Below are 27,006 nucleotides of genomic sequence, written 5' to 3'. Positions count from 1 at the left end.
CTACTACTCTCTGCGCTCTTACGAACAAGTTTCTAAGTTCTGATCTTTCCGAATCTGCATTCAGACGTAAATCCGTGTTTTCGTACGATCTTTATATTGCAGTTTACATTTACGTTTTGATTCTATTTATAACTGCAAACTGTCTTCTGCGCTTTTACGAACGAGTTTCTTTGCAGTTTACGTTTACGTTTTGATTCCATTTATAACTGCAAACTGTGTTTAGATGCAAACTGCGCTTAGACGCAATCTGCGCTTAGACGCAAACTATGCTTAGACGCAAACTGCGCTTAGACGCAATCTGAGCTTAGACGCAAACTGCGCTTAGATGCAAACTGCGCTTAGATGCAATCTGCATTTAGACGCAAACTGCATTTAGACGCAAACCGCATTTAGACGCAAACTGTGTTTAGACGTAAACTGCACTTAATCATAAGTAATCTTAGAATCAGCTTTTGCATCAAAATAGTTTTTATCAAACGAACGCAGCTTTCGTTTTTAATCGCTGAAAAATTTCCGCTGCACTAATTCACCCCCCCCCCCCTCTTAGTGCTCTCGATCCTAACACTTCTCTCAAACTACACTAACACTTAGGGCTTTGAGAGGAGTTCACATATAATTAAAACAGAGTTTTCTTTCCTTTTCTTGCTCTCAGATGTGTAGTTTAACTAGGGATGAGAGAGGTATATATAAGCCTCAAGTTAATTCAAACTTGGAGCCTAAAAATGTCTCATCTTTGATTTTCGAGGTCCTGGCGATACTACCGCATGCGTTGGGTGATACCACTGCCTACAGCACAAACATTGGGTGGTACCACCACCCAATCTAGCGGTACCACCAGTGGTACCACCGCCTAACAGCCTCTCGGAGACTGTGTCTAGGTGGTACCACCGTCTGACATAGTCTTAGAGATTGTGCCATGATGGTGTCACCTATTGGGTCATTATTTGGGCCTTTCATTAGGCCCAACATAGTCCATACATGGGCCCAACTGGCCCCTAATTGGGTTGGCCTAATTCCAATCCTAATTATGTGCTAACTACGAAATCTAAGACAATTACTAAGCTAAACAAGTCCATAAGTCTAGGTTTCTTCCAGCGATCTTCCGACGAACTTCCGACGATCTCTCGACAATGTTCCAGTGGACTCTCAACAAGCTCGTGGACTTCATGATGATCTTCTTAGCGAGTTCCGATGAGCTTCTTTGGCAAGCTCCTGGACTTCTTGGTTAATTTCAGCATAACTTCTAACGAATGTTCGGACTTCCGATAAACTCTCGAACTCCCAACAAAATCGCATCCTTGACTTCGAGACTACATTTTGCTTTATGCCTTACTATCATAATTAATCCTACACACATAAAACCTACTTCAATCTAGATAATTAATACTAAGCTAATAAGATGTCCAGCATGTCATTAGTTCATCGACGCCTCGTCCGATTATTCGGTGCGTCGTCCTCTCTTGCGGCCTATTGCTCAATCAGCCAGTTGACCTCCGCAACTCTAATTTCCTTAGCGTAATATCTACTCTTCTTGGCCTGATGCCTAAACTTATGGCCCAAAGCCTTCTGTTGATATGTTGACCGATCCTTTGGCTCGACATCCAATCTTCTAATATATTTTTTTCTTCGACCCAACATGATTCTTCCTGCTTTAATTGTTTCTCTCTAATCGAAGCATCCTGTGTCACTCAAAACACAGATTAAATTATAAATACTATCAATTAGTTTCATCATTAAAATCTGAAATTCAACAAATATCAATGTGAACTCCGTGTTACAATGGAACCTAATTGCTTAACATGATAGTCAACCTTCGCTCCCTCACCCCACTCCGTATTAACTCTAAGTTAAATAGTAATGGTTACTAGAGCTTCTTTCAAAAAAATTCTAAATATATTTCTAAGACTCTATTAAACAATTAGAGTACATAACATATAAATTTTAATTTAGTTCCATATTGAAAGTGGGTTAAGATTTAGATTTACTTATAAGTGTACGAAGAGTATTTACTATTAACTTAGGTTTATGTATTTGAACCAATAGTTCAGCTTCAATGATCCTAATGGATCAAATACTTCATCAAATTAGGTTGTGACATAGTGAGAGGCTTAGTAAGAAATGATCATGAATTGAATGAAATATGTTGAGCCGAGAACATGAACTTAAGTGGGAGAACTAATTTAGTTCATATTAGAAGTAGGCTAAGACTTAGGTTAACTTATAAGGGTACGATAAGTGTATAATTATTAACTTAAGTATTTTGGACCAATAATATAGGTTTAGTAAGATCAAGCACTGACAAAACGCATTTACTAAAGTACCCCTTGTTGAGAAATTAGAATTTGCATTGACAAAATTTTATCTTCAGATAATCATATTCTTTTATCTAGAATAAGTGTATACGAGCTAGGAAAATAAATAATTGTATAAAAAAAAAATCTTTTGATCCCTAATAGGATCGAATTTGGTCATCAACTTGACTCGGCAAAATTATCTCGATTTGACCATTGTTTTGAGTATTGTCGCATTTGGAAGAATAGAGTTGCTAAGTTTTCAAGACTTAGATGAAAAAAGAATTTTTGTAAAGATGAAACATATTTGTATCCTATGTTCCTTGTCCTACTTCATTTTAAGAACAAAAAATAACCATGTCTTGTGTTTCGTTTTTTACAAGAGATTGCATCGAGGGTTTGTCCAGTAAAAATTTCTTTTGACAATAAAGTTAGTATATATTGGTGAGAGTTTAAAGCTCGTAAGCTTTTTTTTTTTTTTTCAATTTTTCACTCTCTTCTTTATATTATATTATTCTTGTAATAATCAATTTAATGAGAAAATATTCTCTTTAGCTACCTTACTTGTGTAGGATCCTCGATAAATATTTCATCATTTTCGATGTATCATACCCAATAGATACGGGTTAAATTCTATATAAAAAATAGTTATTTTTTAATATATTTTTTATTCTTTAATTTTGTCAAAAATAACATTATTGATTGAAATAAACATCATTCAATTCCTTTTTTTCAAGATCATTCTTTCCCTATGTTGTTACTGATCTCAAATACTTGACTTGCATTACATGATTATTAAAAACTACAACAGTTGGGCCTCAAATTTTAATGTATTTTTGTCTTCATGCATCTTCTGAGGATCCCATTTGACTATGGTGGTCCATGCCACGTCAAAAGAGAGACAGTCTTGTACCATGGTGCTCTTCACACCAGCCCACCTTGGCATGAAGGAGAAGAAAAGGACAAAAGACCTCATTGCGATTCCCTCCTCACCTCTCTTGCTCGCAGCTTCACTCCCTCCCCTTCACCACCCACAGCCCTTCTTCCCATGCTAACCTCCCACAGTGGCCAATAAATCCTGCAAAACCCCACCACAGTCCTCCCTCCCATACCCTTCCAAGAACCCAAGAAGACCACATCAATAAAGCAGACAGAGATGGCTTCCGTCCCTGGAGCTCAATCTCTCCCCCTGCTCCTCTTCTTCCTCCTCCTGGTTGCTTCTTTCTCCCGCTTTCCATGCTCAGCTGATGTGAGTTCCTCCTTTTCCTCACAGCTGTATGATCGCGTGCATGCTTTTCTTGGTTAATTTTGTTTGTTGCGTTCCTGAGGCAGGCGGTGACCGGGCCGACGGCGTCGATGAATCCGGTGTCGGCGGTGCCGGGGCTGCGGCCGGTGCTGATCGACGAGGCCAAGCGGCGCCGACTCGGTAACTTCCAGATATGTGCCCTCTGCACCTGCTGTGGAGGCCCCAGGGGGCTCTGCCTCCCGTCTCCCTGCTGCTACACCATCAACTGCAACATCCCCAACAGGCCCTTTGGCTTCTGCTCCTTCACCCCGAGGACATGCAACTGTTTTGGGTGCCACCTCTGAGAAGAAAGACTGTTCCTTTTCTTCCCTTCTTACCTTCTTATTTGAGCTTCTGCTTTTACTGGTATTGTTTCTCAAATGTCAAATGTGTTGCATTTGCATAGAAGATTGCTAAACTGTTCATACCGAGTGAGTGCTTCCATCACTGGCTTGCTAAATTGTATTAGATTAGTCAGTCCTAAGGAATGTTGCTAGAATTGAGTGGAGTTTCCCTTGTGAATGGGTTGTCTGAAGATGAGGTATGAGTTGAGACTGCTGGTTTTCACTACTCCCAGTGAGCTGGCCATCCAAAGATATTAGAGGTAGGTGGGAGTTGGCTAGAGGCATTCAAGCCTATAATTAAGCGGTAGGGTTGGCAATGTGGTTCTTGTGAGGGTCAGTAACATTTATTTATTAGGAGAGCAAGATGGGGGATCATTCACTTACCTGTCACCATATTATGAACTACTTGTAATAATCACAGTGCATACAGTATGGTGAAGTTGAACACAATGAATTGTGTGTCTTGTGCTCAAGTTTCTTTGTCTCCTTGCAGAAAAAAAATTTCTTTGTGCTTTCTGAAATATATGTTATATGACCATGGTTTGGAACAGAATAGACACCTCATGCTTATGCAGTGCTGAGATCATTCAAATCAACAAGAGCTGCTTTTTGACTTTTCTGTAAGATAGGTTTTTGATGCTGTGCTGGGATTATTGAATATTGTCTCTGTTTTCAATTACTTCATGTTTATGATGTAGGTAGTCCTGCATCTAACCTTCATTAAAAAAAAACAAAACAAAACAAAAGATGTGCTTATCATTTTCTTTCGTAAGATAACTGTGAAACAGTAAGAAGTCCTATTTTCTAATGATAGAAAATATTTTTACAGTGAATCTTCAGTCGTCAAACAATCTTCTCATGTCAAAAGGACCGATCATTCTCACTCTTTGATATGAAGGGTAATTATAGTCTGTCGATCTTTATCGACAAGAGCCCTGAGGTCGTTCAGGCTTATCTTTCCTTTGTTGCTCTCATGAATAAAACACCAAAAGAGGAATATTGATATCGTTATTGAAGGCTCTCTCAATTGATCAAGTATAAAAATCGATTCTCGGTGATATCAGGGGTGATGCAGAATGGGGGGCGGTAAAACAGAATAGATTTTTATAGAAAACTGATAGTAGAGCTATATTTTCTGGAATGAGTATTTCAAATAGAAAAATCACAATAGACAAGGAGCGAACTTTCGAAGAAAAATCGCAGTACAATTGTATTTACTGGAATGAGTGTTTTGAATAGAAAAGGCACGAACACACGATAAAACTTCAATAAGATCGAAAAATAACTCACCACCAAGTTTAAAATCACACAGGGATACAAAAAGTTCACCACCCCAAGGAAATTAAATAAGGACACAGAATTAAAAATAAAAGATTCACCACTCAAAGAAGCATCCAAGAAATACAAAGTTTAAGGGAGAACTCCAAGAGAGCTTTTGCCAAAATATCATCAGTTTCTAAAGTCCTCTCTAAGCCCTAAACATCCAAATAAGTACTAGTGCATGAAACAACCCTTCATAGGGAATTTCAAAATTAAGTGTTTTATAATTGCTAACCAACTCATTTAATGCATTCCTTAGTCATGAAGAAAAGAACCTTGAAACAGCTTTAACTTTGTGCAGGAAATATGTTGATGAGTTGTCATATTTGAGTGGTTAAGTTGAAGATTACAAGGCAATATTGTTGGCTGAAACAAATATCATTTCATCAACAAGGTTCATATAAGCAAATTGTAGCAAATTAGACACTCCCTTGGTTGAAAAAGACTCTTGTCCTCAATTCCTTGTTTGTTTCGTCAACATGATTGTAAAAAGAACTTAAATCAGTAATATTAAATGTTGGGGACACTCCGTAATCTTTAGGTAGCTCGATTTTATTGGCGTTTTTGCCAATTCTCTTATGCACTTTGAATGGACCATCAGCCTTTGGTTTTAATTTTCCAAATTTACTCGGTGGAAACCTCTCCTTCCTTAGATGAATCCAGACCAAATCACCAATATTAAACTCCATATATTTTCTGTGTTTATTGGCATCTTCCATATACCTCTCATTTTGCTTTTCTATATTTTCTTTAACACCCTCATGTAGCTTCTTTATCTGCTTTACTCTTTCATCAGCATCTCCACTAAATTGCTTAGTTGTGGAATGGGGAACGAAGTCCAAAGGACTAGTAGGATTAGCACCATGAACAACCTCAAAAGGATTCTTACCCATACTATGATGCATAGAACGATTGTAGGCAAACTCAATTTGTGGAAAAATGAGATCTCACAGCTTAATATTCTTACCAATATAGCTTCTAAGTAAATTTTCCAAGCTTTTGTTCGTTACCTCAGTTTGCCCATTTGTTTGTGGATGATGCGAGCTGCTGAAATTCAAAGAGGTACCTAGCTTCCTCCAAAGAGTTCTCCAAAAATGACTAAGAAATTTTGTATCTCGATCAGACACCATAGTTCTTGAAATACCATGCAATTTAACAATCTCCTTAAAATATAAATCAACAATATGAGATGCATCATTCGATTTATTGCAGAGAACAAAGTGAGAAATTTTTAAAAATCTGTCAATTACAACCATGATAGAATCATTGTTCCTTTGAGTTCTTGGCAATCCTAAAACGAAATCAAGACTCACCTCCTCCCATGGAGCATTTGACATAGGCAATGGAGTGTACAATCCAGAATTTTGACTTCTTGTTTTTACCAAATGACACACTCGACATTGCTTTTCATATCTCTCTACATCTCTAAACATCTTAGGCTAATGAAGTTTGATTGAAGAAGAGCTAGAGTCTTGTCTCTACCGAAATGTTCATCCAAAACAAAGCTTTAGCTAGAATTAGTTGTCTCAAAGAACAAGATGAAACACATAAAGCATTAGCTCAAAAAAGAAAACCATCAAAGATAGAAAATTGTTGAAAGGAACCTAATTTACAATTCTTCCATATTGAGCTGAAATACACATCATTCTCATAGAGATCTTTGAATGTTTCAAATCCAACCACTTTGACTTCCATTGCTGATAATAAAGAATGTTTTTTGCTCAATGCGTCAGCAACTATATTTTGAACACTAGATTTGTGTTTGATTATAAAGTTATAATATTGTAAAAACTCCACCCAAGTTGCATGCCTCTTATTTAGCTTGTGCTGGTGATTAATAAACTTTAATACCTCATGATCAGAATATAAGACAAATGGCTTGGCAAGAAGATATTGACTCCAATGAGATAAAACTCGATAAATAGCATAAAACTCATTGTCATAGGTAGAATATTTCTTTCTCATATCATTCAGCTTTTTACTAAAAAATGTAATGGGCTTTCCGTCTTGACTCAAAACAGCACCAATTCCTACATTAGATGCATCACATTCAACCTCAAACACATTGTTAAAATTTGACAGAACTAAGATAGGAGATTCAGTCACCTTTTTTTTTAAAAGCTTAAAAGCATCATTAGCCTCACTAGTCCATTTGAATTTATCACATTTCAGACATTCAGTGATTGGAGCGACAATAGAGCTAAAACCCTTGATGAATCTTTTGTAAAAGGAAGTTAAGCCATGGAAACTCCTCACATCATGCAATGAAGTAGGTGTTGGCCAATTGAGAATAGCTTCTACCTTACTTTAATCCATCATGATTCCATCTTTTGAAATAACATACCTTAAAAATACAATACTAGAAGTAAAGAAATCACACTTCTTTAAATTAGCATAAAGCTTTTGCTATCTTAAAATAAAAAAGATCTCTTTAAGATGAGTCATATGTTCTTCTTCAGTCTTGTTGTATACCAATATATCATCAAAGTAAACTACAACAAATATTCCAATGCATGGCTTCAGTATATGATTCATAAATCTCATGAAAGTACTAGGAGCATTAGATAGCCCAAATGACATAACCAACCATTTATATAAGTCTTCTCTAGTTTTAAATGTTGCTTTCCACTCATCTCCAAGCATCATTCATATTTGGTGATAGTCACTCCTCAAATCAATTTTAGAGAAAATAGAAGCACCACATAATTGATCAAGTAAATCATCTAATCTTGGAATAGGAAAACAATAGTTCACCGTGATTTTGTTGATGGTGCGACTATCTACACACATTCTCCAAGAACCGTCCTTCTTATGTACCAACAAGGTTGGAACTACACAAGGATGTTAGGAACGAGTCGACACTAAGAGGGGGAGGGGGTGAATTAGTGCAGCGGAAAGATTAAGTCGGTTTAAAAATCTTTCTTATGATAAAACCGATTTCGGAAAGATACTTGAGATCGAAAGCGTACTGAAGAGCGTAGTGGATGTAAAGCAAGTAAGTTTGTAGTAAAGATAAATTGCACAAATAGAAATGCAAATTGAGTTTTATAGTGGTTCGGTCGTCGTGACCTACATCCACTCCACCGATTATTCTTCCGTCGAGGCCACCGGCATCCACTATCAATCTTCCTTTAATAGGCAAAGATCAACCTCCTTCTTACAACCCTCTTCTTCTTTTCACAGGTTTAGGAGACAACCTTTACAAGCACACACTCCTCTCTAAATAGAATTCTAAGTTTAAGCTAGAGGAGGGGATTTCTCAAGAGATTTCTACAGCGTTTATTCACTTTTAAACTCTCTGTGCTTGTGTATCTTAACCAAGGATAAGCGGGGTATTTATAAGCTTCAAGTTGATTCAAACTTGGAGCCTAAAAATATCTCATCCCGGGTTTCCTGGGTATGGGCGGTATCACAGCTTGTGTTGGGCAGTACCACCGTCAGTATCAGTCTGACACTGACATTGCACTGGGCGGTACCACTGCCTGACAAGGGCGGTACCATTGCTGGCAGCATTTACTGCCGGCGGTACCACTGCCCAGTTTGGGCGGTACCATCGCCCAGACCACCTGGGAGACTGAGTCTCTCAGGCGGTGCCACCGTCGACCAGGCTTTCAGCATCCTAGTTGGGCCTTGAATCCAGCCCAACTTCAGGCCTAGTTGGCCCCTAACAGAGTTGATGAGATTACCTCCTAATCCCAACTCCAATTATGTGCTAACTACGATTCCTAAGACATATTCTAAGCAAAATAAGGTTAGTTTCTTCCGGCGAGCTTCTGGCGATCTTTCGACGAACTTCCGAAGATCTCTTGGCAATGTTCTAGCGGACTCCTGATAAGCTCCTGGACTTCACGACGATCTTCTTGGTGAGTTCTGATAAGCTTCTTTGGCAAGCTCCAGGGCTTCTCAATCAATTCTAGCAAAACTTCCGACGAACGTTCGGACTTCCTACGAACTCTCGAACTCCCAACGAAATCGCGTTTTTGACTTTGGGACTTCATTTTACTTTATGTCTTGCTATCGTAGTTAATCCTGCATACATAAAAACACACTTCAATCTAGATAATTATTACTAAGCATGAATCATGTCGTCCGGTATATCATTGGTCCATCGACGCTTCGTTCGATTCTTCGGCGTATCGTCCTCTCTTGCGGCCTATTCCCCAATCGGTCAATTGACCTCCACAACTCCGATATCCTTGCCGCACTATCCACCATTCTTGGCCCGATGCCTGAATCCATAGCCCGAAGCCTTCTGTCGATACGTCGACCAATCGTTCGATGCGATGTCCAATCTTCTAACATGTTTCCCCGGCCTAACATGATTCTTCCTACTTTAAATGTCTCTCCCTGATCGAAGCATCCTGCATAACTCAAAACGCAGATCAAATCATAAACACTTATCAATTTGTTTCATCATTAAAATACGAGATTCAATAATCTCCTCCTTTTTTATGATGACAACCAATTGATGACAGAGTTAACCTTAACTCCACTCCCCCTATCAATATGTAATATTGATAGAACCTTGAATTCAAGTTGAATTCAAGTCATTGCAAATTTTATCATGAATATTTGCAACATGTCATCATGCATAACATGATCATACTTCTCCCCCTTTGTCATCAACAAAAAGGAGAAGTGTAACTTTCAAGTATTCGGATATAATGTCAAATCATCGCATACTAAACATAATCTTTAGTTTTATCATCATGCAAGCTAGCAATAATTTTATAACATTTTAAAACATGCAAGCTAGCAATTTTGAGATGTTCAAGAAAGTAACTCTTGCTTCTTGAAATATACAAGTTTGTAAATTTTGCTAGATGTGCAAGTTAACATTTTTTGTTTCTTGAGATAAGTAAGATAGCACTTCTTGGTGATGTTCAAGATAGCAAGTTCTACATCATGCAAGCTAGTGAATCTTACAACATTTTAGAACATGCATAATCACCAAATCATCATAAAATTTAAAGATGTGCAAAATTATAAATTTTGCAAGTTTGCATTTGTGCATCTCGAGATTTGCAAGAGAGCACTTCTTGCTTCTCTTTTGAGATGAGCAAGTTAGCAAGTTTGCTTCTTTTGCAATGTGCAAGTTTTCAAATTTTGCATCTTGAGTTAGCAATTTTTCTCCCCCTTTGTCATTGTCAAAAAGAAGGGAAGATTACAATGTTGTAATTCTTTTCCCTTTACAACAATTTTCAAATCATGACAAAGGTAAAGTATTCATTCTTTTTTCAAAATACCATAATTGAGATAAACCTTAAATTCAAATCAAAGCAATTTCAATCATGATTCACATCATATGCAATACATCACATACATCATCATAATAAAAAGCATAAGTATTGCATGCATCATTCCAAATCATAAATATTTCACATCATGATGGTATCATTTTGTCAAATTACATCCTACCATGCATGATCATAACTTTTCCCTCTTTTATCATTGTAAACAAGAAAGAATAAGGGAAGAACATAATAGTGTAAAATATTTCAATCATTTCAAGGCATTCATGCCATAAATACAAAAAAATCATGTCATCAAAGATAAGACCACTTGAATACTAAAAGATATGATTCATATAGTAAATCTCTTCTTTAAATAAAATATCAAGAATAAAAAATTATAGATGTACAAAGAAGAGATCTTGATTCAAAAAATCTCAAGTAATTCCAAGAAACCAAGATCATGATTTTAATAAAACTCATTCGAATTCAAATCATCAAAATCTCAATATTTCTTTCAAGTGATTCAAAATGGCATAAATAATTTTATTGGTCTGTAAGTGAAAAATCGATAAGATAGAGAAAAAAGAAATTTTCAAGAAAAATGCTTTTCTCCTTTTGTTTCAACTTATTGATTGATTTCATACATGCATGTTCTTTTCTTTCAAATCCATGCATCATTCATTAACATCAAAAAAAAACTTTCAAAAGATCACAAAAATTATCATACATAAGTTCGAAATATAAACTCGTTAAGCATGCTTTCAAATCATCATTATATTTTTATTAAGACTTCGAGCATGGTTTCGTTGAACATAATGTTGAATGATTCTTAAAGATGTCTAAACCTCTTTAGTTTCAATTTGTGTGATTGATTTTATATTAGCATGCCCAAATATTTGTTCTTATGTCAAAACCATGCATCAACGTTTAAAACAAAAAGATAAAAAATAATCGAGATCAAAAAGTGTAATACATAATTCCAAAACATATGATTTCAAATCATTACTTTAAGTCCTTATGCATAAAAATCATCAAGTATGATATAAACATTTATTTTCAAAACATTCATCAACATACAAGCTAAAGAAATCATTAAACATAAAGCATATTCATCAATCATTGTTTTATTGAGCATAAGGCATTTTCAAACAAAATCAAAAATCAATACGAAAATCATCAAGATATACCTTATTGTTTCTTAAAACATACATACGATTATCATTAGATTTAAGTCTAACATTTTTGTTCATTTATCATAAAACATGTAATTTTCATGATCATTTTTAGCATTTTCATTATATTATTAAACATGTAATTTTCAAGAAAAATAATTTTTCTAAACTAAAATAACTCATGAAAAGCATTATGTAATTTCGAAATAAATTAAAAGAGTTTCGTTTGAGTTGTTTACCTCATTGTCGAGAGTCACCAAAGCGAAGTTCGTCATTTCTTCTTCATCGGTTTCCTCCTCATCTTCGGATGCACTCGATTTGTCCCAAGTCGCTTTTTCTTCTTTTTAATTTTATTTTTAATTTTCGATTCTTGTTTTAAAAATTTCATAAGGAGCTCAAGTTCACCATCACTTGAGCTTATGCTCAGTGGTCTTCAATTGTTCTAAGTCCGAAATCTTTTCTGCTCTTTGGAAGGTGGTTCTCAAGTTCTTCATGTGCATTGCACGTCATTTTATAGGTCATTAAAGACCCTATAAGTTCTTCAATTGGTAAATGGTTCAAGTTTTTTTATTCTTGAATAGCCGTTACTTTTGAATCCCAACTCTTATTAAGAAAAGGTAAAATCTTGTTTACAAGTTCAAAATCCAAAAAACTTCTACCAAGTGTTTTTAAACCATTGACGCAATATGTAAAACGGGTATATATGTCAACAACTATTTCACTTGGCTTCATTCAAAAAAGTTTAAAATCATATATTAAAAAAAATATTTTTGAATCTTTAACTTTACTAGTGCCTTTATGTGTGATTTCAAGAGTTTGCCAAATATCATGCGTAGTTTTGCAAATAGAAACACGATTAAATTCATTTTTTGTCTAAGGCGCAAAACAAAGCATTCATAGCTTTCGCATTTAAAGAAAAAGTCTTCTTCTCCAAATCATTCCAATGATTCATTGGAAGAGAAGACCTTTGAAATCTATTTTTGATAATATTCCATAAATTTAAATCCAACGAAAGCAAGAAAACTATTATTCGAGTTTTCCAATATGTGTAGTCCGTCCCATTGAACAAGGGAGGACGAATGAGAGAGTGACCCTCTTGAAAGCCGAAATGAGCCATTTTTCTTGGTGTTAAACTAAATGAGAAATACGAGGCTCTGATACCAACTGTTAGGAATGAGTCTGCACTAAGAGGGGGAGTGAATTAGTGCAACGAAAAGATTACGTCGGTTTAAAAATCTTTCATATGATAAAATCGATTTGGAAAGATACTTGAGATCGAAACCGTATGGAAGAGTGTAGTGGATGTAAAGCAAGTAAGTTTGCAGTAAAGATAAATAGAAATGCAAACCGAGTTTTATAGTGGTTCAGTCGTCATGACCTACATCCACTCCATCGATTCTTCTTCCGTCGAGGCCATCGGCATCCACTATCGATCTTCCTTTAATAGGCAAAGATCAACCTCCTTCTTACACCCCTCTTCTCCTTTTTACAGGTTTAGGAGACAACCTTTACAAGCACACACTCCTCTCTAAATAGAATTCTAAGTTTAAGCTAGAGGAGGGGATTTCTCAAGAGATTTCTACAACATTTTCTCACTTTTAAACTCTCTGTGCTTGTGTATCTTAACCAGAGATGAGAGGAGTATTTATAGGCTTTAAGTTGATTCAAACTTGGAGCCTAAAAACATCTCATCCCGGGTTTCCTGGGTACGGGCAGTACCACAACCTGTGTTGGGTGGTACCACCGCCTGATAGGGGCGGTACCACCACTAGTAGTATTTACTATTAGTGGTATCATTGCCTAGTCTGGGCAGTACCATTGCCCAGTCTGGGCTGTCCCATTGCCTAGACCACCCAAGAGACTGAGTCTCTCAAGTGGTGCCACCGTTGGCCAAGTTTTCAGCATCCTAGTTGGGCCTTGAATCCAGCCCAAACTAACCCAACTTCGGGCCTAGTTGGCCCCTAACAGAGTTGATGGGATTACGTCCCAATCCCAACTCCAATTATGTCCTAACTACGATTCCTAAGACATATTCTAAGCAAAATAAGTTTGGTTTCTTCCGGCGAGCTTCCGATGAACTTCCGATGATCTCTCGGTAATGTTCTGACGGACTCTCGGCAAGCTCCTGGACTTCACGACAATCTTCTTGGTGACTTCGGACGAGCTTCTTTAGCAAGCTCCAGGACTTCTCGGTCAATTCTAACAGAACTTCTGACGAACGTCCGGACTTTCGACGAACTCTCGAACTCCCAACGAAATCGCGTTCTTGACTCTAGGACTTTATTTTGCTTTATGCCTTGCTATCGTAGTTAATCCTGCATACATAAAAACATATTTTGATCTAGATAATTATTACTAAGCATGAATCATGTTGTCCGACATGTCATTGGTCCATCGACGCTTCATTTGATTCTTCAGCGCATCGTCCTCTCTTGCGACCTATTGCCCAATCGGCCAGTTGACCTCCGCAACTCCGATATCCTTGGCGCAATATCCGCTCTTCTTGGCCCGATGCCCGAATCCATGGCCCGAAGTCTTTTGTTGATACGTCAATCGATCCTTTGGCGCGACATTCAATCTTCTGACAAGTTTCTCCGGCCCAACATGATTCTTCCTGCTTTAAATGTCTCTTCCTAATCGAAGCATCCTGCGTCACTCAAAACATAGATTAAATCATAAACACTTATCAATTGGTTTCATCATCAAAATACGAGATTCAACAAAGGACTCATGCTCTCCCGAATTAACCCCTTTTTTACCAATTCATCAACTTGCCTTTGAGGTTCTTCATGCTCCTTGAGACTCATTCTATATGCTACCTTATTAGGTAGAATAGCCCCCGAAATAATATCAATGTGATGCTGGATGTCTCTCAAAGGTGGAATGTCATGTGGAATATCTTCTGGTATAACATCTTGAAATTCCTCTATGATTGGTTTCATGATTGCCGGTATCTCCTTATGTTGTTCGTTCTCCTCTACTACTATTAGGGTCAAAACATGACCACCCTTGTCTAATTTACCTTTGTATTCACCATAAGACATAAAAGCACTAACTTCCTTCTTTGGTGCACTGATTTCGGAAGGTTGTAATGGAGCTAAGATAATCTTCTTTTCATTCACCTTAAAAGAAAAAGTATGTTTGTAACCGTCATACAACACCCTTCTATCATAATGCCAAGGTCTTCCCAACAACAAATGACAATTGTCCATGGGAGCAACATCACACCATACTTCGTCTTTGTAATACTTGCCAATAGAAAACGAAACTAAACATCGTTTAGTTACCTTGATGTCATTACCTTTTTACAACCAACATAATTGGTATGGATGTGGATGAGGGATTGTGTTTGACTTTAGCTTCTACACCATCTCCAAAGCTACCACATTCTTAAAGCTGCCGCTATCGATGATCACCAAGCACACTTTGTCAAGAGAAGTGCATTTAGTGTGAAACACGTTTTTTCGCACCCAACTTTTATCATCAGTCACATAAAACACTTGTAAGCTACGTTGGAATACAATAGACAAACCATGATCTGCACAAGTAACCTCTTCCTCATCTTCATCATATTTTGGTTCGTTGTCGGCTTCATCTTCTCCTCCATCACTATGATCTTCAACTAAAGTTATAATCCTCCTATTTGGATAATCTGAAGTAATATGCCTAAAACAATGACATTTGAAGCATTTTCGACCACTTGGGTAGAAGAATTTGGTGTTTTTTTGCTGCCAACAGATTTTTCATCCTTTTCTTGCACTTTCGATATTACATTGCTTTAGACTATATCGAGAACTTTTTTCAAACTTTTGTTACTTTTTAACTTTTAAAGCCAACTTGCACACATCATTTAAAGACTAATATGGTTTGCTCTTCCGGTTCCACAAGCTCTTCTTTTAAGAAATCATGAATTTTGAGAAAGATCTCTTGTCTATAATTGTGAGATAAATATTTTCACTTCAACTCCCTTTTCATTTTTTTCCCATGTCACGATTTTACTCTTCCCCTCATGTTCTCTTTGTTTCTTCATATTTTTCCACCAAAAAGATGCATTCCATCTAAGTTTGAGTGCCACAAGTTTGACCTTCTTTTGTTCTGGTGGTTTATGAAAATCAAAAATTCTTTCTATTATATTTTACTCCAATCTTGGGGTATATTTATTCTGCCACTCGTGTTGGACTCTATTTCTTGTCTGACATCTTCTCGACTCCCTTGGAAGAGGAGGTGTATCTTCATCAAAAGTAAATTCATGAACATTATTTTCATGCTGGTTGTATCTACTTTGAAGCATTTCAATTATTTCATTCTTTTCTTGTAGACTACGCAGCAATCTTAGCATCAACGACTCAACATCATCTTCATGGTTGCTATTTTCACCAACTATATATTTTCCATTTCGTCTTGTCATGATCTCTGGCCTTTAACTCTGATACCAAACTGATACCAGGGGTGATGCAGAATGGGGGGAGAGGGTTGGGAGAGGTAAAACAGAATAGATTTTTATATAAAATCGATAATAGAGCTATATTTGTTGGAATGAGTATTTCGAATAGAAAAGTCACAGTAGACAATGAGCGAACTCTCGAAGAAAAGTAGCAATACAGTTATATTTGCTGGAATGAGTGTTTTGAATAAAAAAGACACGAACTCACGATAAAACTTCAATAAGATCGAAAAATAGCTCACCACCAAGTTTAAAATCACACAAGGATACAGAAAGTTCACCACCCCAAGGAAATTAAATAAGGATACAAAACTGAAAATAAAAGACTCATCACTCAAGGAAGCATTCAAGAGATACAAAGTTTAAGGGAGAACTCCAAGAGAGCTTCTGCCAAAATATTATCAGTTTCTAAAGTCCTCTCTAAGCCCTAAATACCCAAATAAGTACTAATGCATGAAACAACCCTTCAGGAATTCGAAATTAAGTGTTTTACAGTTGCTAACCAACTCATTTAATGCATTCCTTGGTCATGAAGAAAAGAACCTTGAAACAGCTTTGACTTTGTGTAGAGAATGAGCTATCATATTTGAGTGGGCTGAGTTGAAGATTACGAGGCAATATTGTTGGCTGAGACAAATATCATTTCATCAGCAAGGTTCATATAAGCAAATTGTAACAAATTAGACACTCTCATATCACTCGACGTCGGCTCAAGGGTTGAATCTTTTCCGAAGGATATCTGATAGTCTATATAAACCTTGAACTAACTTAAGTGTTGAAGGAGTCAGATTGAAAAACTCCTCTCGACATTGCTCATTATGCAGAAACCTCCCGAAAAGTTATATCTCATCTCAAAACGACCTCAAGACCACCTTGTGATCTCAAGACCACTTAGAGCTATAAGAAAAGATCACCTCGTAGATCATCTTAGGGTGACTTTCTATACCTTAGAGTTAGAATCAATCAAATTGGACTGAAGTATATTTCCTCAACAAATGGCTTGTGATGAACCGACTGCATTCAGTACGATGAACTCAAGAAGAATGTACGGGGGTGTCTTATACTCAAAGTTTCTTTATGCACACTGTGGTTGGGAAACAATTTGCATTATGTTGCTATGCATGTCATGCAAGGGTTTTCTTGAAGAGGGGGTAAGTTCCTCACTAACCACATTTGCCTAGCATATATCATTTACTTCATGTTTTGATTCGCCTTATCCCACATTTTCATCTGAACACTGAAACACCATAATATTTTAGGAGTGATGTGGATCTCAAAAACTTGATGTATGGGCAAAATTACAAGGGCGATTCGGTCCACCTATATAACTCTTTACATGTTTAACCGGTGATAAAGATTGATCATGCAATTTAGGTGAATCATAACATCATGTGATCAAAATTTCAGAATAATTTGATCCACCCAAATGCCAACATGTTAGGAGGAAACATGTTTCTTGGTTTTGAAGATCTTAGACCATTTCTATCATCGCAGCGGTTCGGTTCATTCGTTGACCTTGAACGGGTGTCATGTAAAGAGAAGCCGGATTGGCTGTTATGTTAGCGGTACATTGGATATTTTAGGACGTTTACTAATAGAAATAGGATGTTTACCAAGAAAACAACAAATCAAGGGGGGGCTTTTCGAAAAATTGCAACAAAAGAATTCCCAAGCTCGTCCGCTGCTCTCGCGATCTGACGCTCCGAACCCTAGAAAAGGAACTCGAAATAGGGGAGAACCACGCAGTTCTTGTGGAGGATCGATCTCCCGAGGCCAGCTTGATCCTTCCCATCGCATTTTCGTTCTTGCATCGATCCCACCGGTCGACGTCCTTCGGTTCCATTTCTACGGTTTCGTCGGATCTCCCTTGCCTTTTCCGCGTCGAAAATGATGGCCCAACCGACGTGCGTCGACGGATCTCCGCTTTCGGCTCAAATGGTAGTGGATAAGATACATATCTCTTTGGCCTGGCTCGCTTTCTTGTTTCGGTTTTGTCTCTGAATTGGAGGTTGGTGGTTTCGGCTGGGAACGCGTTTGTTCTGCAGCATTGCCTTATCCGCCAGCAGTCGCCCAAGCTGATATACCGGTTCTAGCAGTAAAGCAGCAAGCTCGGGAGACAGGATGCCCATGGTGCCTTGTGCTCGGTCACTACCGCCGATGTGAGTGCAAGAAACCTATGTCTTTTTGTTGGTTTTTACAGATCTTTAAGAAAGGTTGGATCTTGCAGCTGAATTTTCTCTTTTTCGACGACAAGCTTCTTAACTTGAATTGATTGACGAATGTGATGTAGGCAATTAGCGAGAAGATGGGAGCGGATATCAAAACGGTGGACGCCCAAGAATCTCTCGGTGGTGGGGTGATTGTGCTTACGACGGGTTTGCTTACGTACGAGAACAATCTTAAATCCAACTGCACGCAGTCCTCCTTTCGTGCTCCCCAGGGCAAGGGTTACCATGTCCTGAATGACATATTCAGGCTCGTGGATGAGTTCGATCTCCAGCAGAGGCACCAGGGCTTAGGGAATGGTACTGGTGCACCTAATGCAGCGGAGCGTGGTTGGTATTTAAGTCTCAAGGCTTGATTGTCTTTTTCTTCTCTCTCTTCATTTGAAAATATTACGGCTGGTTACTTTTGACCTGCAGATTTACCTCCAGAACAGGAGGAGCATGCTCCGGGCCCAACAGTTCCATTGACAGTAGAAAAATAGGAGGTAAAATCGAGGAAAGTCTATACTCTTTTAGACAATGGGGAGGTTGTGGAAGAGGAAGAACCTACAGGTGTAGTGATTGATGAAGTTTCGAACAGTTCTCTGGCAGTTGTGGTTGAATCAAAAGTTGTCACCGTCCAAGAGGAGATGCCAAAGAAATCATATGCTTCAATTGTAAGTGCCTAATTTGAATAAATTCTAATAATTACGTCTTATGAATTCTTCTTCTCATCATTATTATAAATTCTTATAATCAGAAGAATCTTGTTTAGCATCTAGAAATGATATATACCCTGGGTATGCTTTTAATTTGTAATTGGCACATGTAGACTGGTGAGAGTTTATCAAGGAATGTCTATTATTTATTATATGTATATTATATATTTTCTACCACTTCAACCAGCTTTCAGAAATCTATAAATTCTTCTGCAGCTTGGCAGAGCTGTATTAAAAGAATCTAGTTGTATAATATCTTGTTCGATTATGGGTTCAGGTGAAAGTCATGAAAGATAATACTTCTGCATCAATTCCATCATGTGTTCCTTCTAAGCTAACACCAATTAAAATATAACCATGTGCTGGCCCTGTCCCTGCTGCAACTTAAGCATCTGATATGCCTACATCTGGTTCTATTGTTCAAAGCAGCAATGTCCAAGAGGCAGAAGGTAATAATGATTCTTCTCAAGTTAATATCATGATTCATTAACTTCAGCAGAGCAGTATCTTTTGATTTCATCCTTTGGACAATTCTTTCCAGCCGATGGATATTCCATATACGTGAAAAATTTACCTTTGGATGCAACACCTGCTCAACTTGAGGAGGAGACCAAGAGACATGGTCCTATTAGGCCAGATGACTTACAAGTTAGAAGCAATAAGGTCATTTTTTTATTCATTGTTCTTTCCCTACCATTTTTTGTATTAATAGTCTAAGAAGATCTTTCTGAATTATATGCTTCAGTTTTTACTATGCATTTTTCCAGAGGCAATTTTGGTTATACAATTGACTTGTATGGTAGTGGCAGTTTTTTAATCTTTTCTAGGCCACTAGAGATCTTTTTCTTAATGTTAAGTTGCTTGTTTTAATGAGTGAATGCTATCTGTTTCTAATTCTAAAACATCAATTTTGCGCACATTTTTCTATATATGTAGTGGTGAAATAGATCAAATACTGTTATAACTATATACATATCTGCTTTCGCTAAATGGAAAGGGATCTGGACATGTATAATAAAATTTTAATCACATTTTTTAAGATAAATATGAAATAAAAAAATGTTTGACAGATACCAATTGAATTTGGATTTAAGAGGGATATGAATGCAAGTATTAGATAAATAAGATAAGTTGCGGACAAGTACTTAAGAACTCAAACCTGTCAATAATTATGTGTTGATAGAATGACTTGAAAGCAAATGCAAAATGGAAAGATTTAATTTATTATACTTAGAGAAAATTAATCATACAATTTTTTGTGGTCTTAGCAATGCAGATAATTTGTTTATACTTCAAGAATTTTTCATATATTAATTTTTCATTTATTCTGTTGTTTCGATTCTGGATGGAACTGACCCTATATCTATGACCATATCTGGTGGATCTGAGTTTGCAAAACTTAGATACTGATGAATATGGCAAGGATAAACATTGCATAATTGTATCTTGCTTCAATTGAATATGAAAACAGATTTAAACAGATGTCATCTTATCCATTTGAACCCAACTGTATCCATATGCTTTCTATGCAAATATTTCCATCTTCAAAGCAAATCAGTGAATTAACATATGCAACTCAGTGATTCATATTTTTTTGTTTGTTTTCAATTAGAAGAAAAATATGGATTATGTAAAACCAACGGAAACCAGTCAGAATAAGCAATATTAGGGTCAGAGTTACATGCATTATACTTGAAGATTGGCAAATAAATTTCTATCATGGGGTTTGTTCAAATTGCAGACCTCACCCATAATGATAGGTGGTCGCCAAGCTTATGTTCATTGTCGAAGAAAGGCAGGCTACAAGTTCATGAGGCAGGTGTTGAATAAACCTTCTATTCTAGGCCTTTGTATGTGTACTTATGTGCCCAAGTTTCACTCCACCGTATTCACTACCTATCACTTGGAATGTTGACTCATCAAATTTTCAGAACATAACAGAGTATCATTTGTCTCAAATCATTATCACCATCATCATAAGAATCAAGCTTGCACATGTTGCATCAGGTTTTCTTTAAGTATTGTAAAACTAGACCTCAATGGTGTATGGCCACACATTTTGGTTTTGCATCTGTATAGAAGTGTTTTTCATCCTCTAGAATACAGTGTGCTTATTGAAAAATTTGATTTCTGCAGTTGGTAACTGAGGAAGATATGCACCCAGTAGAGGAGGTGGGTTCCGCAATATGATGAGACAGGCTGTGGTAACTATGGTGGTGGGAGGTATTATAGTAATGGGGGCTTAAATACTAGACCTGATCTTGGTGGCAGAAGCCAACCTGGTTCCTCAGCCATCAGTGCATCCACCAATAATTGAATGGAGGTATTGCGTTTGGGATTGTACAATTCAAGCTTGTCAGTTTTCGGTCCGTCCTCAGATTGGCTGGAACACATACTCAAATGAGTATCGTCTTTCCTATTGTTTTAGGAAAAAGTTCAAGAGGTTATCTTTGGAGTGGGAGCTTTTGTTTTGTTTCATGTAAACTATTTTTGCTAGTGGCAGCAATACGTGATAAACACTTGAATTAATGATTGTGTAGAATATGGATGTCATGAGAATGATGTTCGATTATAAGTAGCAGCCTATTTGCCTGGGTATCTACCCCCTCTCCCTCCACTTTGCTGTCGATGACTCTGGGCACCAGTGACTGAATTCCATAGAAGATTACCTTAGAGATTATTGATTTAATCGGAAGTGATGGTACAATGTTTCGTTAGCTGTCGTCACTAATCTACCATAGATATGTCCACGAATTTGTTATCTACTTTTGGCTCGCGTTGAGAATGTTATTCCGGAAGTCGGTCGTGTGTTGGCTATTACAGTTCTATCACACTATTATAAGAATCTACATGTCATGACATGCATTATTATTATCATCATCTTTTTTTTTTTGGGTTTTTATCAAGAGGTGTTTTTTTGTTTTTTACCATATTCCCCAGAATATTACTGATAAGAGACGCATTCCTCATCCATTTTTGTAGATTGATGGATAAGATGAATCCGACTAATTCTTTAATTATAATATTTTTGAATAGATTTATAGTATAATTTAAAATATTATAAATTTATTAAACAATAAGTCTATACAAAATCACTATAACTGATATAAAAATTTCTTTATTTGATTGTTCTGGTTCATAAACCAATAAGGATATATATATATTTGAAACTCTATTTTTTATATATATAAGTTGATTTTACTGAGGTTTGAGCTAATTTGTCTCATTTACTATATTTTTGAATAGACTTATAGTATCTTATAAGATCTCATTAAAGATGTAAAAAAATCATAAATTTATTTAAAAACTAAAATTGACTGTATAAATCCTATACATAAGGATTGGACTAATTCACCCTATCAGTTCATAAGGTGTAACCAGGTACTGCTGCACCTCTTTTACAAGGGCATCTCAGATATTATGGCCAATAGGGGATTTTTTAAAAAAAATATTAAAAATACGAATACATGACAGGAAAAAAAAAAAAGAAGATTTTTCCTGAAAATTCGCCCCTATTAATTCACCCACGCGTTTCTGGACACTTTGCTGGCGAATGGACAGCTGCTATTGACGCTAAAAAAATATTTCGAGGTAGCGAATGGACGGTTGCGATGATGCTATAAACATTTGTGCGCCTTGAAACTGTTCGAAGGCGGTTCGAACAACATCAATCGGTGCGGACCAAATTGACGGCCGCAATGGACATGATAAGCATCAAATGATGCGTCAGTCTCACACCGGATGTCTCTACTATAATAACCCAACCTTCGTCTTAACATGGTTAGGGCGGGTTATACGCAGTGGTAAGCCGGTATAATTTTCCTCTTCCTCTCGCACCCGGGATTGAGGTTTTTTCAATGGATTTATCTTTCTGCGTGCAGTTTGTAGTGCCATCCGGTGGTCTTCAAGCCTTCCGATATGATTTTGTTGCTGGCGAAGAAGATCGAGCGACCGCAAGATCTGTGTCACGGTAAGATTCTTTTGCTTCCTTGGATGCATTGGATTGCCTTGTTAAGCTAAATTTGTTGATGGATGCTTGGTTTGCCATAACTGTTGGGCTGAAGTTTCATTGATGCTTTGTAGTTGATTTGTGCTTACAGGCAAATGTTTTTTAAGTCAAGGTACTGTCTTTGTTATCCCCCCAGGCCCCCTGTGATTCATTATGAATGCCTCTTTTTTAAACCGCTAGTATGGGTATGGGATATTGTATGTGATAGTAGTGATTGCTGAAGAATATGTAAATTTAATGACAATTACATCGCAATTGCTAGTGGTATGATGTTATGCTGGAGTAGATGTAATGTTCAATTGATTATTGCGTTGTAATATACTGTCAATGTAATCACCAATAATTTCTTCGTTCACATAAATTAATTATTATGAATGATATATTACTTTATTATTAACTTCGTACTATAATTAAAAAAATAATTAAATTTAATTTTTTTAATTATACGAATAAGTTAGGAATTCTACTAATCAATTAAATTATTAATCGATTTATTTCCTAATGAGTGACTTGATATTTAGGAAGTAAATAGTTTACATTCTATTTTTGTGTGAATTATAAGAAATAAATATTATATTACTTTCTTTTATGAAAGTAAAAGTGAAATAAATTAAAAATTAAATTAAATTATTATTTACCTTGGGAGATCTCATCTTCTCCTATATAAAGAGGCTACTCATCCCTCGTTCTCCACTAAGCCTAACAATGAGAGGATTGAGGAGAGAACTTCCCGGGGAGATGATATCGAGGAAGGGTTAATCGAAAAGAGGTAGGATCCTTTCTCTTTAACTAGTTTTGATTTATATTTTAAAATCTTGATTTTGAGATTGTTATAATTTTTTTATGCATAATGATGTTTTAATTTCGAAATTCATGATTAATAAATAATGATAATCATTTTGTGATGTTAGAATGATTATTTGATTAATATTGATCTCTTAAGTTTAAGTAAATTTTAATATTGATTTAGTTATTAAAATTCTTATTTTTGGATTAGCATAATAATTTTAATTTATTTAATTAGATATATCTATGTTTCAAGAATTATGTGTGAATTTAATTTGTTTTAAATTTAAGATTATGAATTTAAAGTTTTTATTAATGGATTTGAGTCCTTTTTTAATAATTTTAAATGTTGAAATGTAATTTGATAAGAGGAGTCTAATTGGGGTCTGACTTGAATCAAGTTGATTGATCAGATCAAATTGACACAACCCATGTGATCATATACAACCTAGCACATATGACCAGGTACAACCTAGCCCATATGACTTGGCATGACCCAACTTATGTGGCCGGATAAGAGCTAGCCCATATGACAAGGTACGACCCAACCCATGTAGCCAGGCATGACCCAACCCATGTGACTAGGTACGATCTAATCCATGTGACCATGTATGACTCAGCCCATATGGTAAGGTACAACCCAACCATGTGGCTAGGCATGGGCTAACTCATGTGACTAGGTATGATCCAGTACATGTGGCCATATATGACCCAACTTATATGGTAAGGTATGACCCAACCATATGGTCACGCATTGGCTAGCTCATGCAGCTAGGTACGACCCAATTCATGTGGTTAGATACGACCCCAACTCATACGTCTAGGACCAACTCGCAAGCCAAGCAAGGCCTAGTTCAAATGGTAAGGCTCAGCCCAACTTATAAGTGAGGCTTAGTCTAGTTCATGAAGCTAAGTTTGCCCAGCTATGCGATTGGCATTAGACATATCGCCGCTCCTTCTATATAGCCCATCGTACCTCAACTCACCCTAGTACTTGGAACAAGTATATGCAGTATATGTGGAATAGGTATATGCAGTGTATGTGACCCATCCAAGACTCAGGTGGGTTGGTTTGGTTTGGGTTCGCATTGTACGACATAGTCCAATTTCCTCCCTCTCTATTGGTTTGAGCTCATTAATTGACTAAATTAAACAGGTTTGATCAGTTAAAGTCGGTTTAGGGTGATTCCAAACTAACTCGACTAGTTCAAATCTATTTGACCTAATCGAGATCAATCAAATCTAAATTAGACCAGTTTAGGGTGATTCTAGACCGGTTCTATAAGGATTTGATGTTGGTTCTGTTAGATCATAATCAAATTGAGTTTGGTTTAAGTCAATTGTGTTGAATCTCGGATTTTGATGATATAATCAATTGGTGGGTTAATTAATCTAATCCATATTATTGAGTTAAGTGTGCAGGATTAACTACGATAACCAGAAAACATAAAGCAAGGATACCAGAGTCAAGTTCGATGGAAGTTTAAGAGTCCGAAGAATCGTCGGAGATGCTGCCGGAACCAACCGAGAAGAAATCGGGAACCTGTCGGAATTTTCGGAAGTTCGCCGAAGAGATTATCGGAGGTTCACGGAGATCACCGAGAAGGCTCGGCTACTCGTTAAAGTCATCACAAGTTCGGGAGCTTGATGGGAGTCCGTCGGAAGAAGTTCGTCGGAAAGCTCGCCGGAACAAGACTCGACGTTTGCGGTAGAAAACTTGTTTAGGATGTGTTTTGTTATGTAGTTCACTTGTAATTAAGATTAGGATTAAGAGATAATCCTATGTCTTGGTTAGGGGCCAACTGGGCCCAAAGTCCAATTTGGTTTGGGCTAAAATCAAGCCAGATCAGCGAACCGGAGAGCCAGGCGGTGGCACCGCCTGGCTGGGCGATTGCACCGTCCAGCACCCGAGCGCTGGGCGGTGGCACCGCTTGGCTGGGCGATGGCACCTCCAGCATTCGGGAACCCAAAGAGAATTCAAATTTTGGAGCCCAAAATTTGAATCCTCTTGAGGCTTATAAATACCCCTCAAATCTCAGCTGAGAGAACAACTTTTGAGAAGCATTTGATTGAGAGAAAAGTCTTAGAAAGTCTTAGCAAGTCTTGTTTTCAATTTGCTAGAGAGTTCTCCTTCTTTCTTATTGAAAATTTGTAAGAGGTTGAACTGCTTGTAAAAGGTTGTAAGAGGGGTGTTTACCCTTCCATTTCAAGAGATTTGCTAGTGGAAGGTGGGAGCCTCATCGAAGAGGAGCCTCGCAAGTGGATGTAGGTCATTTGACCGAACCACTCTAAAATCGGCGTAATCTCTGGTTTGCATTTCAATATTGCCATTTACATTATTGCAAATCTTCTTACTGCTTTAGTTCCTTATTACCCTTGCTGCGCAACTTCAAGAATACGCCTTCAAGTTAAGCTTTTCAAGTTCCGTTCTTATCGTACGAAAGATTTTTCTAAAACCGAAGTTTTAATCCGCTGCACTAATTCACCCCCCCCCCCCCTCTTAGTGCCGCTCCGATCCTAACAAGTGATATCAGAGCGAGGTTATCTCTCATATTTGGTTTAATACCCAAGAGACATGGCTTACTCCGGCATGAAAGAGGGTCATTCTATTGCACGATCACCTTTGTTTAATGGGTCGGATTACACATATTGGAAGACTCGCATGAGGATCTTCCTCATTTCTATGGACTTTGAGCTTTGGTCTATTGTCGAGAATGGATTTCAAAAATCTTCTCTTCCGATGAGCGAATGGAATGAATCGGAGAAGAAGGTTTTTGCTTTAAATGCAAAGGCTATGAATGCCTTGTTTTGTGCATTAGACAAAAACGAATTTAATCGTGTTTCAATGTGTGATTCGGTTTCTGATATTTGGAGAACTCTTGAGGTCACTCATGAAGGCACTAGCCGAGTGAAAGAGTCCAAAATCAACATCCTTGTGCACTCTTACGAACTTTTCCAAATGAAACCAAGTGAGTCCATCGGAGACATGTACACCCGGTTTACGGATGTCATCAATGGACTCAAAGCTCTTGGTAAAGATTTTACTAACTTTGAATTAGTAACTAAAATCTTAAGATCCCTCCCTAAAAGTTGGGATCCAAAAGTTACGGCCATTCAAGAGGCCAAAGACTTTAAAGCATTCCCTCTTGAAGAGCTCATTGGGTCTCTAATGACCTACGAAATGACATGTCAAGCTCA

The 27,006-nt window shown here is 37.1% G+C and overlaps 1 protein-coding gene and 2 long non-coding RNA genes across 5 annotated transcripts; all 3 read left to right on the top strand.

Annotated features, from left to right (window-relative positions):
- The first annotated feature begins 3,235 nt into the window (after positions 1 to 3,235).
- LOC135626507 (uncharacterized) lies at positions 3,236 to 4,023 on the top strand. Its single transcript, XR_010492355.1, has 2 exons — positions 3,236 to 3,540; positions 3,624 to 4,023. It is a non-coding gene; the product is annotated as an uncharacterized LOC135626507 (long non-coding RNA).
- Positions 4,024 to 17,727: 13,704 nt separating this feature from the next.
- On the top strand, positions 17,728 to 21,611 carry LOC135627484 (nuclear transport factor 2-like). Of its 3 annotated transcripts, XR_010492624.1 has the most exons (7): positions 17,728 to 18,028; positions 18,136 to 18,249; positions 18,381 to 18,645; positions 18,733 to 18,971; positions 19,291 to 19,462; positions 19,555 to 19,676; positions 21,150 to 21,611. XR_010492624.1 is itself a non-coding variant. In XM_065133599.1 (6 exons), exons 4-6 carry the CDS (start codon positions 19,411 to 19,413, stop codon positions 21,201 to 21,203), a joined length of 228 nt encoding a protein of 75 aa, XP_064989671.1. In that variant the 5' UTR covers positions 17,728 to 18,249; positions 18,381 to 18,645; positions 18,733 to 18,971; positions 19,291 to 19,410; the 3' UTR covers positions 21,204 to 21,611. The 3 variants fall into 3 exon arrangements, 1 of the variants encoding a protein (XP_064989671.1); XR_010492625.1 differs by lacking the exon at positions 21,150 to 21,611 and adding an exon at positions 20,755 to 21,140 and having other exon boundaries at positions 17,728 to 18,249; XM_065133599.1 differs by having other exon boundaries at positions 17,728 to 18,249.
- A 1,216-nt stretch (positions 21,612 to 22,827) lies between these two features.
- Positions 22,828 to 23,393, top strand: LOC135627504 (uncharacterized). Its single transcript, XR_010492636.1, has 2 exons — positions 22,828 to 22,983; positions 23,114 to 23,393. It is a non-coding gene; the product is annotated as an uncharacterized LOC135627504 (long non-coding RNA).
- The last annotated feature ends 3,613 nt before the right edge of the window (positions 23,394 to 27,006 follow it).

The sequence above is a fragment of the Musa acuminata genome, chromosome BXJ2-11, assembly GCF_036884655.1.
Source record: "Musa acuminata AAA Group cultivar baxijiao chromosome BXJ2-11, Cavendish_Baxijiao_AAA, whole genome shotgun sequence".
Classification (NCBI taxonomy): Eukaryota; Viridiplantae; Streptophyta; class Magnoliopsida; order Zingiberales; family Musaceae; genus Musa; species Musa acuminata.
This window is presented reverse-complemented; position numbering and strand designations above follow the sequence as displayed.